The 12,434-nt window shown below is 38.7% G+C and overlaps 1 protein-coding gene across 3 annotated transcripts in view; it reads left to right on the top strand.

Annotated features, from left to right (window-relative positions):
- Nucleotides 1–12,434, top strand: part of USP6NL (USP6 N-terminal like) — a 141,240-nt gene that overhangs the window by 114,653 nt on the left and 14,153 nt on the right. For all 3 annotated transcript variants that reach the window (XM_065920978.1, XM_065920979.1, XM_065920977.1), the window contains 6 exons: nucleotides 3,762–3,871; nucleotides 6,084–6,132; nucleotides 7,713–7,833; nucleotides 10,961–11,055; nucleotides 11,744–11,809; nucleotides 11,903–12,002. In XM_065920978.1, coding sequence (XP_065777050.1) covers nucleotides 3,762–3,871; nucleotides 6,084–6,132; nucleotides 7,713–7,833; nucleotides 10,961–11,055; nucleotides 11,744–11,809; nucleotides 11,903–12,002 — 541 coding nt within the window. The remainder of the gene's footprint in view (nucleotides 1–3,761; nucleotides 3,872–6,083; nucleotides 6,133–7,712; nucleotides 7,834–10,960; nucleotides 11,056–11,743; nucleotides 11,810–11,902; nucleotides 12,003–12,434) is intronic.

Genomic DNA, 12,434 nt, shown 5'->3' with positions numbered 1-12,434 from the left:
TGTCACTTTTAGAGGTTTTAGGAAAATAATAGCAGAATTCAGTTTATCCAGCAGCTGTGTGTGTATGACTGACTGTTTTCTTCTTTCCCCCAAGATTGTTACAGCAGTTCTAGGTTTTATTATTTGTTAATAAAAGTGACCAGCAAGACTTGTAAATTGGCCAGTGCATTAAATTTACCTCCTTGTCATCTCAGCTATAGCCTTTCTAAACCTAAATTTTATATTAACCTTTGGAAGGAATAGGAAATGTATATCTAAAAATAAATGTTCCTCTGAAAGTATATATAAATAGAATAAGTTAGAATAACTGAAATGAAGAAAACTTAAAATTTAAACCCAGTATTAATTAAAAAGGAACTTTGGAATGCTCTTTTAATACCTTCCTGCTTATGTATAAGTAAAATTTCATCAAAAATAAGGTACCCACGGAGCATGGGTTTATTTCTGGGCTTTCTATCTGGTTCCATTGGTCTGTGTTTCTGTCTTTGTGCCAGTACCATGCTGTCTTGATGACTGTAGCTTTCTGGTAGAATCTGAAGTCAGGAGGGTTGATTCCTCCAGCTGCATTCTTCCTTCTCAAGACTGCTTTGGCTATTCGGTGTCTTTTGTGTTTCCATATGAATTGTGAATTTTTTGTTCTAGTTCTGTGAAAAATGCCATTGGTAATTTGATAGGGATTACATTAAATCTGTAGATTGCATTTGGTAGTATAGTCATTTTCACAATATTGATTCTTCCTACCCAGGAACATGGAATATCTCTCCATTTGTTGATGTTGTTTTTGATTTCTTTCATTAGTGTCTTATAATTTTCTGTGTACAGTCCTTTTGTCTCCTTAGGTAAGTTTATTCCTGGATATTTAATCCTTTTTGTTGCAATGGTGAATGGGATTGATTCCTTAATTTCTGTTTCTGATTTTTCATTGTTAGTATATAGAAGTGCAAGTGATTTCTGTATATTGATTTTGACTTCTGCAACTTTGCTAAATTCATTGATTAGCTCTAGTAGTTTTCTGATACTATCTTTAGGGTTTTCTATGTACAGTATCATGTCATCTGCAAACAGTGAGAGCTTTACTTCTTTTCTGATCTGGATTCCTTCTATTTCTTTTTCTTTTCTGATTGCTGTAGCTAGGACTTCCAGAACTATGTCGAATGATAGTGGCAAAAGGGGATATATGTATACCTATGGCTGATTCATGTTGAGGTTTGACAGAAAAAGCAAAATTCTGTAAAGCAATTATCCGTCAATAAAATATAAATAAATTAAAAAAATTTTTTTTCATCAAGATGTAAGGTTATAAATATTGGTTAATTTAAGCAGTTACTTTTTTTTTGACAAGACTTTTTAAATTAATTGTTTGGACCCTCCACAGATTATGAATTTATGTCCTGGGATTTTAGAGTTGCAAATTATTTTAAATGATTGATTAGATATTGATTTGGCTGGAAAGTTTGTTTGGGTTTTTCTGTTAGATGTTATGGAAATTCAATGAGAATAAAACTACTTTTCCTTAATCTACTAAGATTATTCTCAAACAGTGATAATGGTGGTGGCTCTTGAACCGGTGCTCTTACCTACTGTTTTTCCCGTTCTTTTATCTGTATCTCATCGTTATCTGTCTCTCTGGGGTCTTGTGATCTGTGTCACAGATGGCAGGGGTCTGGCCACAGTGCTCAACAACCTCACTTGAAGCTTTAGCAAGGCTGAAGAATGTTGTTGGCCAGACCCACAATGAGGTGGCTATTTTTTCATCCAGGTGTTTTCCACCGTACTTCTGCCCTCAGGTTTATAGGCTCATTGGATCCTGTTTCTTTTAAGTAAGTGTTTATTCTTTATTATTGTGACATTCATGGACTCAGTCTCAGAGATTACCCGAGAAGTTGCTTACCTCCTCTTGTTAAGATAAATATGCTTAATTTCCTGTAGTCTGCCCTTAGCTTGTCACCATTCTAGGACATAAATAATCTTTCTGTTCTGTTATTTTTTTTACCTGCTTAACTGGGCTTTGCTTCTGTCATGAGGTCTTTTTTGTGTTAAGTGTTCTTGTCCTCTAGAGTAATTCATATTCTAGATGTGATCGGGTGTTTTTCTCCCTTTCAACTAAATTGTATTTTAAAGCATATTTTATCATGTTTCGTCAAGCATTTCCTTTCTGGGGAAGCGGGGGGTGGGGGGTGAGAAGCAGAGGGCCTGTGGGCTGGAGAGGACACAGACACGTGAAGAAGATGCAGGGGAGTGGATGCCCTGAACTTGGGGCAGACCAGCCTTTCCCTCCACTGGACTCCCGAACATCAGCATTTGGGCACTTGTCCTCCTGATGGGAGATCAGAGGAGTGTTTCTTTAGGAATCTGACCAGCCCAAGAAAATAACCCCAAACTCCTGACTGTGGGGGAGGCCCGGTGAAAGCAGCTGGACCACTCTGCAGTGAAGACAGTTGTGAAGCCCGTCTGCACACAGAACTTTCCATCAGTTTTCTTGTGTCTTCTTTCAAATACAAGCAGACAGTGAGGAGAGGAGCTAGGAGCTAGCATGGAAAATAGGAACAAGTGGAAAAAGCAACTTATGAGAAACAGCCCATAGAGCAAGAAAAAAACAGAAGAGCTATTGCTGATGTCTTCAGAGGGATAAAAAGAGATATTGCATCCATAAAACAAGTATAGGATGCTATAAAAGGAACATTTGAGAACAACAGAGCCTATGAATATAAAAGATGATAATAGAAATGAAAAATTCTAGAGGAGGGTTTGAAAATGACAAGTGAAGTTTCCTAGAAAATAGATTGTGAAGTCAAAACTCAACTCAATGAGTTTTTAAGATTGAAAAGATCCATCAAATGCCCAAACCTGTGGCTAAAAATAGATCCAAACCAAAAACAGAAATTACAAGTTTCAGAACTTAGAGATAGAAGTCCCTTTCTTATAAAGAAGGAAGTAGAATGGCAGCACTGCAAGCCAGAAGACAGTGAAGGTGATGCCTTTTGAGCAAAAATATTTTCTAACTTAGAATTCTAAAATAGCTAAATAGCTAAGAAAGAAGGTAGACTTAACATTCAGAGTATCAAAAAATTGATCTTCCATACATCTTTTCACAAAAGCTACTGGAGGCCAAGCTCCTCAGAACAAGGAAGTAAACCAAGAAAGATGTGAGATGCAGGAGCCAGGAAACCTAAGCAAAGCAAGGCCTAGCAGATGTTTGTGAAGGGGAGCCCCTGAGCAGCCCCCCTGAGCAGCTGGTCAAAGGCCCTAGGAGCCGGCTCTGTGGGGAGTAGAAAACAGGAGGTGCCTATTCTCCTGGAACAGCCAGGAGAGGTTGACAGCAGCCTAAAGTGAGCCTGGGTTGAACTAGCAACACTTTATAGAAAACTAAGCCAATTGAGAAACGAGCAACCGGGCAGTGATAAGCTCCAAGGAAAACTAGAACATTATATTGGAAAGAAGAAAGGAATCACCGTGAACTGCCTGGCTTGCCTGGGAAGAGTCTTAGCAACGCAAACTCCAAACATTCTCCATCCAAATGAAAATCTAGCTGCCCTGAGAGGGTGGGAGGGGGAGGAGGTAAGGCAGGGTGGTGGTGTGTGGACAGAGGGAATCCTTTCAGTGTGCACCTTTTTATGTTGTTTTTATTTTTGAACCATAGAAGTGGTTTTCCTAAATCAAAAATAGTTTTTAAATGATAATTATTTTACTGTTTGTCATAGACTTTTTGACATTTGATTTCCATTAAAATGTGCTTTCTTCTCCACTTTTTTCCTCTTCAGAAATTAAAACACAGAGCACGGGGTTGTTCGCCTGATATCAGACAGATAGACCTTGATGTCAACCGCACATTTAGGGACCATATCATGTTTAGAGACAGATATGGTGTGAAGTAAGTAAAGTTTAATATTATGGACTATGAATAGCATTTACAAATAGTCTTTATCAACTTGAAATGTGAGTGTTTGGAATATCTTATATGGGTGATAATTTTGCTTCCACCTCTGAGGGTTTAAATTTTGGCAGATCCTTTGGTCCATATTATGTCAACTTTAGCATATAACTTAGCTTAAATTTTTAATCCTTGACATATCTGTGCTATACTATTTGCTATAAAATCATTTTATGATCTAGAAATTCTTAAATATATGGTAGATACTCTTATTAAAAATCTCAGAAAAGAAATGAGAGATTTTGTTACTTTTTGAGAACCATGTCAGTAATAAATGCATTCTTAGACCCTGGTTCCATGTACAGGTGAAACTAAAAAAATGGGAAATGGGTGAATAAAATGACAGTGGCTGTTTAGGAATGAAATGTACAGTTGTGTTGTCCTCCGTATCAGTTAAGGTTCAGCCAGAGAAATAGAAACCAGTAAGAGATGTAAACTAAGGGACTTGCTGTGAGGAGTTGGCTTACAGCGTGCTGGAACTGACTAGCAAGTTCAAGGTCCATAGTGCAGGTGTCAGGAAGGACCTTCAGAGATCTAACGACCTTTTGACCGATTGCGTCAGGGCTTCCCAGATTATGGAGGGTAATCTCCCCGACTTTGAGCCAACTGATTGTGTGTTTTGGTTACATTTATAAAAGACCTGTTTCACAGCTCCACCTCCATTAGAGTTTGAATATCTGGGGATTGCAGCCCAGCCAAGTGCACATAAGAAGCTCACCATCACAGACCACACTCATCTACTTAATTTTTGAGTAAAGACAATAAAATTGTACTTCCTAATAATGTTCTGTACTTCCACAGCTATCCTGGTTATGACTCAAAATATGCCAAGTGCACTTAAGAAGCTCACCATCACAGACAACACTCATTGACTTAATTTTTGAGTAAAGACAATGAAGTTGTACTTCCTTATAATATTCTGTACTTCCACAGCTATTCTGCTTACAACTCAAAATATGCCAACCCCTCCCGACAAAATGATGCTGAGTCCTTGGGGATATGTACTCCTTTTGCTTTGATACGTATAAGCTAAATGCTGTGATATAGTCAGCTATGATTAAACATCTGATGGTAGATGGGAACACAAGGGAAAAGAGAAGGAGCAAAGCACATTAAAAAAATATATGTATATACACAAACATATTGATACCAAGATAAGGAAAAAGTACTCAGATGTAGTCGTCATGTCCGTGACTGGGCATGTGGTCACTGCTGGTCATGCTTACCTTCCACTTCCCATCCCATGTACCCTTTGCCCTCAGCAGGCCCCTTGGCTGCTGTGGGCCCTACACCTTTATTCCTGAAGAGTCTGCCATTAGCAGTCCTGCCTGAATTTGATTGTGGTGGTGTTCCGTGGACTTAATCACTGGGTTTGGTTGTACTCTGAGGCACCTTCAGTATTCTCTGTTCCAGACGTGCCTCTTGCTTACGTCCACCATGTCCTAGCAGCTCACCTTTCCCCTCAGCGACCAGGATCAGTCACTCCAGCTGGTACACTTGCCTCCTCCTCTGCGTGCTGATTGAGAGGCATGAGGAGTCCATAGTGGTAGGGGTGGCCAGCCTGGCTCCCAGTTCAGTGGAAGTGTTTGTCTCCTAGTGGGGACACTCCTGTCTTTGGAGCCAGGACCTCTAGAGCAGCAGAGCCTAAGGTTGATGCAGCAGAAAGCAAATAAGTTGTTAGTGGACAAGAGGTCACAGTGGGTGGAGCCTCTCCTGTTCCCACGCTTGGATCCTGGGCCTGAATCCTGGCCAGGGGAGAGGTGATGCCAGTCTTGGGAGCTGATTTCCAGCGGACACAGCCCCCTAAGGGAAATGCCCCCACCCTGCAAGGTGCTGCAGGATGCTGGCCCTGTGAGTGAGGCTTCAGAGGCTGGTCCTCAGCTCCGTCCAGCCGGCCCCTTCTGTGGGGATGAGTCTGTAGTGAGAACAGGTCACTGAAAGAGGACAGCAAGTTGAAGACGTGGTGAGGTGCTTTGTGCTTTTTGTTATAAGTCCTTTCTGTCAAAATGAATGTTAGCTAGCCTCAAGTTTAGGCTGTGTAGAGTACTGTTTAAATTTGAGCTTGGGGTCATTTCTTATATTTTTTTTAAGTTCCTAATTTTAAAAAGGTGAAAAAACTAAATTGTGTTCCATGTAAATTTCTTTCCTCTAGGCAACAATCCCTGTTCCACGTTCTTGCTGCATATTCTATTTATAATACGGTAAGTCGGCGCCTACCTGCCCACAGCTCTTTGAGCTGTGTTCTGAGCACCTGGCGGAAATCTTTGGGCCTCCTTCCTGAAAAAGCCCCCTTGGCCTGTGTTGCTTCATCTCAGGACTGGACAGTCTGTGTGGACCTTCCCAAGGCTCCCTCATCCGCCCCAGGGTATCAGAGCAGAGCTCTTGGAAAGTGGGAAGAACCACAGTATGAAAGCAAAGCTCACTTTTCCCCTCCTTACCACAGGTTGCTTTTTTTGTGGTGGTGTTTTTCTTGTTTTTATTTTAAGCACTTAGGACTGGGAATCAGCAGGGCAGGAAGTAGTGGCTAGATTAATTCTGCTTGACTCTTGGTGACTCTTCATTCCCCTGGGAGGTTGCCTTTCAGAATCACATTTCATTTATTTGGTGAGGTCCGGATGGCAGACCGTAGATACCTACTTGCTGTCTCCTGGAGTAAGCTGAAACTAAATGTTTTGGTATTAGAACATGTTATTCTTAAGGCATTGATTTCTCTTGAGGGAGAGAGATTTGGAGGAAGAGATCAACTATTGTTAGCACCAGTATAGATGCCAAGTAAACACTTCGCTGACTGGATTCCAAGAAGGACACCTTGAACCTTGAGGTGTACCATTTCTATTGTAATCAAAACCTTTAAGTTACAAGAAACAGAAATTCACTCAAACTAGGGCAAGTTAAAAAGGAATTGATTAAAGGGACATCTCATAGAAGTGAAGGTGGGGTGGCTGTTGCAGCTGGAAGGTGAGAAGCCTACAGGGAGAAGAGCTCCTCTTTCTGTCCCGCTCGGGGCCACGTGGTGACTCTGTCTCTGGAAACTTCATTGTACTGTTTCTCTCTTCAGGTGTGTCTCTCTGCCTGCTTATCTGTTTGTCTTAGGCTGCTATTGCAGCCATAGCCTCAGTGTGGGCATTCTGTTCAACTACATACCACCATGTATGTAGTTGTGGCTTTATTCAGTTTTCCTGGAGAAATGAGTAAAATTGTCATGCAGCTGATTTGATGATTCCCTGGGGTTAGGTGCCCTCGTCTCCACGAGCTGTGGTTCACATGTCACGACATGGATCCTTAAGGCCATGTGAAATTAGGTATAATTATGGGGAGAACGGGCAGTTCTCAGGGAAGGGGCTTAGACTGGAAGGGTACCCCAAAATGTGTCTCCATAAGGATCCAGAAATCTCGAGGAGAAAAGACAGCCAATTGGGAACTGTGCAAGGAGAGAAATTTGCCAACATCTGAGCAAAGAGGAGGAATATTGAGCTGAGAATCACACATAAAACAGAAATATAACAGTGCTCTTTACAGAAGGTGTAATAACAGTATTGAGCAGAGGTCAATAAAGTCCTTTTAGATTAGACTTGTCCATACTTCTGCATTTATTCTTCAACACAAACAGTCTGATAGCATGTGGCTCGGTACTGTGATGATTGTAATATTTCTCTGTAGAACTGCACATTAAGTAATGTATTTAGGCATTTTCTGTTTTCTGCATCAGTTTTTCATACCTGTATGTACAATGTAATTTGATCTTAAGAGCGCCGGTTTCTCTGTTCTCGTTTCTCTTTAGGAGGTTGGATACTGTCAGGGGATGAGCCAGATCACAGCCTTGCTCCTCATGTACATGAACGAGGAAGATGCCTTCTGGGCCCTGGTCAAGCTGTTCTCAGGCCCCAAACACGCCATGCACGGTATGAGGGCCCTGAGGTTGATCATCAGCAACAAACCCGGGAGGGAGAGACAGGCAGGTTCAAACAGTCAGACTCGGGGTGATGCTTGGTGGAGTCAAGTATAGCAACTTGTCTAGGGGCGTGTTTAATTCATTAGTGTTTATTACTAATCTCTTATTTAATTCTTCTTCACTGAACTTTTCTAAGCTTTTCTGTTCACATTTATATTCCTTCGTCTTTACTACCACATACACTATTGATGTTTTAAAATTCTTTCCTTACTTGCCCTGGTTAGGAGAAACTAGGTTTGGAAGAATTTAGGAAAAACTGAATTATTGGAAGCTTTTTATCGAAACTGTTGGACAGTCATGCCTTCAGTGAAATGTCTACTGTTGATTGGATATTGTGATTTATGTCAGTTTGTTAGAGAATATTAATTGAGAAATGACACTCAGGTGTTTAAAGGAAAGGTTCACAGTAATTTGGTGTGTCAAATGTGTTTTAGTTCTTTCAGCCTTAAAAGCGATTCCATCTTACAGTAAAAAAAAAAAGCTGATAACATATTCTGGGCACTTTGATATTTCAAAGCTTGTGTGATTTTTTTGTTTTCAAGATATTATACTGTTTTGAATAATATTTTCCTTGTATTTGCCAAGCATGTACAATAAACTTGAGAGAGTTTGGATTGAAACTTCTCTTGAAAATAAAAGTGGCATTTGTCCATGTCATGCAAAATTATTTTCTCAATGCCACTGAGTGTGATAATATCAAATTAAAGACAGTTTTAACACTAATCACTCTGAGAATGGACCATCATTCTCTTTGTGAACATTGAAGCTTCATGTGGTGGGGAACCTGCCACAGGTTAAAGCGATGTTTTAAATTTTCAAAACTATGACCTTCCATAGTATATTAAATCTCACATTCTTACCATGTGGTTATTGTTGAAGCACTGTGTTTACATGTATATGTTTGCGTTTAGCTATCTCCTTCAGTGTTTCCTGTGAATTTTTAAAAAAATAAGTACTATCTGCATGATGAGTGTTTCTGGACACTTTGCATCCCATAAGTGAACTCCAGTAGTAAGACACATTACATTGAGCTGCCACTCAATAGTATCATTGCAAAAGGCATCTTGAAGACACACAACTCTTCCTTAGTCTTTATTTCGCTTTAGCGTGAGATGGCATTGCTGATAATCTTGGAAGTACAGTGGAATATTAACATTTTAAGTAGTGTATAATTATGTGGAATACTGTCCAGTTTTAGAAAATCCATCTCTTTTAACAAGCCTGATAACTTGCTTTCAGTAATTATTGTCACCAGTCTAAGCTATGTGTGTGTGTATCAGTCATGTCTGACTCGTAGTGACCCCATGGACTGTGGCCCACCAGGCTCCTCCGTCCATGGGATTTCCCAGGCAGGAATACTAGAGTGGGTTGCCATTTCCTTCTCCAGGGGATCTTTCCGATCCAGGGATCAAACCTACATCTCTTGTGCTTCCTGCATTGGCAGGTAGATTCTTTACCATCACACCACCTCGGAAGCCCCAGTCTAGTCTACAAAGCAGTATTTATTTTACTATTCTAATATTTACATTTACAAAACAGTTCAGGTCATTATTATGGGTAAGTTTGTACCTAGAGATATTTGTTTCTAGATCTGCCTATGAAATTTTATAACTGAAGGTTATCTCAGTTCTTTGCATTTCCTATATGAAGCTGTTATCACTCAAAAAAGTGTCAAGTGAAGGCTGAAGCCTGAGACTTAAAATACAAAATCTGGGATCCCACTGAAAAGGGAAGCGGTATCTTAGCATCCTTGAGCTCATGTTTATTATTGAAGGAATTGCCTTTTTCAAAATCAGACTTTTTCTTGAGTTCCTTCCAACTCCCATTCCTTTCAAATTGACCATGAAAGTGGCAGAGAAAGAGAGAGAGAGAGATAGATTTTTTTTTTTTTTTTAATGAAATCATTTCACCAGAAAGTATTACTAGGGGAGGAATTTTCTATCTCTGGAGATGTTTACACACTCCTTAGAAAGCTGAGAATCAGTTAAGAAATAGCCCTTCCCCAAGGATCATAAAGCAGTGCTTCCCAGCAGTGTTCCTCAGTTTCTTGCAGGGACATAGTTTTACGTTTTGGAAACATGCATTCTGTGGGGAAAAATTGGACTCCAAGATCAGATAAGTCTGGGAGATGAGGTAAACTAAGAAAAACAAGTGTCTTTAGTCTGTAAAACAACTTGGAAACATTCAGAATCTCATATGCCTGTGAACATAGGCAAAAAAAGGGTATATGTGACATACAGTATTTCTCCTGGATTCTTTTAAAAACATAGAACACTTATTAACATCTTTTGAAGTTACCTAGAACCCAGGCTGAAAAACTCATATGGAGAAATCATAAATTCATTGTGTATGTGTCTTTTTTAATGGACTATTAGAATATCTGAAAGGAGACTTGTGAATAAAAATAGATGTAAATTTCCAAGAGTTACATACACAAAGTTAATAATAACTTCCCATTTACAGTTACTTCCTAGAAATCTTAATAGATTGTATTGCATAATCATTTGGGATAGAATATGTTAACATTGATCATACAGTGCCCGCATGTTTTAGCTTATGTTAAATATCACTTATAAAAAGGACTAAAAACTGTTATTAACCTGGGAAGCATGGTTACTCTAATGATACTGTTAGAGTAAGCCTGAAAAAAGTAATACAATGTTTGTTTTATATAATGGGGAAGCAAAATAAGTAATCAAGATTAGAATAATTTATAGAAGAAGTATGTGTTTAAGACATCACCCAGTACTTCAAGTAAACAGATAATCTTGATAAAAAGCTTCAGTTTCCATTTTTTCTTACTTTCTTAGTTTCCCTTTTAATTCAGAAATACTCTGTCCTCTTTTATACTTTTACAAGGTGATAGGCAATCCTTAGCAAACACATACTAGGCTATAAGTTTTCATTAATCAAAGCTTATACATAATTGTTTCCTTGAAGATAAGTAAAAATATTTGGGTAACTACTAGGTTTGTTTTTCTTGTTGTTGACAGCTACAAGATAAAAGAAATATGTTGCACTTTAGGGATTTCTGTTGTTTTTATTTATGAAGTATTGTTTTTATGTTTGTATTCTAGGATTTTTTGTCCATGGTTTTCCCAAACTCTTGAGGTTTCAAGAACATCATGAAAAAATACTGAATAAATTTTTGTCCAAGCTTAAGCAGCACTTGGTAGGTAGATATGACCTTGACTTACACCCACCTGTACCAAGAATAAAGCTAGAAGACTTGAGTGCAGCCATCGGTCCCCATTGCTCTATTGGTGTACAGTCTCATCCATTTCATTAACTTAGCAGTTACAGTTCCCAGTTGCTCAGAGGACATTAGATTTGTGAAATGTAGTACCAATGAACTATCACAGCCCCAACTCATAGCATCAGTTGTCTTTGAAGCTGATATATAATAATACAAACAATATAGTTTTTAAGGATATGTGATTTCTCAGTGATTTAGGAGGTTTTTTAATTGCACTAAAGTATTTACTAAAATATTTTAAGGATCATACAGACTCATCCTCGGTGAATGACATGCATACTCCTCTGAAAAAATATAGTAATTTAGTAAAGCAAGGATGCTTCCTTTTAGAATATATTAAAAGAGAATCAAAGTACTGTATAACAGTCTTATCTTATGAGGGGCTGGTTTATTCTCAGGGTGATTTTAAAAAGTACAACTGAGGAAGAAGAGGGAGTTGGAAGAGAAAAAGGGGAAATACTCCAGCACAGAGGAGATTTGTAATGAATGGTTTTGTTTAGCTGTGACAGCTACCTCCAACAACCTGCCTAACTTTTAGTATTTATTATATTGTCGTATTTTGTGTGCAGCAATCCAGAAATTGTGAAATTTTTGTTTTTTCCAGGATTCTCAAGAAGTCTACACAAGTTTTTACACAATGAAGTGGTTTTTTCAATGTTTCCTTGATCGGGTGAGTATTTATTTAAAAAGTCCAATCATAAAATTAAAAATACCAGACGAGGACAAACTGTTCATCTTATTTCTGTTTTGTTTTTAATTATAGACGCCCTTTACACTAAACCTCAGAATATGGGACATCTATATCTTCGAAGGAGAACGAGTTCTTACTGCTATGTCTTACACAATCTTAAAATTACACAGAAGTAAGAAAGTGTTTAATTATAAAGATTTCACAAAAATCTAGCCTTGTTTTAAATCTTAGCTTCTCATTACCCACCCAACCTCAAGGTCATTTCCTTTTAGTAATGAGTTTAAAAATTCTCTAAAATCAGTGAGGAAATTATCTTCAGTTGGTAGTTTTCGCTCATTGGTTCCTCCTCGTGACTAGAAGCTTACTCATTGCAAAGTCTTTCAGTTCTTTTCTGTGTGTCAGTTTCATCTTTACATTTAAGTAGAATGCAGTATGTTGGTTTTACTAATAACATTCCTACTAGTTATTTGTTTCCATGGTGTGTGTGTGGGGATGTCCCTTATTTATGTTTTTCATCAATCTGATTCTTAAGTTTAATAGGAAAAGGGAGAGACCAAAGAAGCCAGGCCCTTTAGTTAACAGGTCTAGAGAGGGCGTTTTCTGT

Source organism: Muntiacus reevesi, chromosome 2, assembly GCF_963930625.1.
Source record: "Muntiacus reevesi chromosome 2, mMunRee1.1, whole genome shotgun sequence".
Taxonomy (NCBI): domain Eukaryota; kingdom Metazoa; phylum Chordata; class Mammalia; order Artiodactyla; family Cervidae; genus Muntiacus; species Muntiacus reevesi.
The sequence above is the reverse complement of the archived record's forward strand: the minus strand, read 5'-3'. Positions and strand labels throughout refer to the sequence as shown.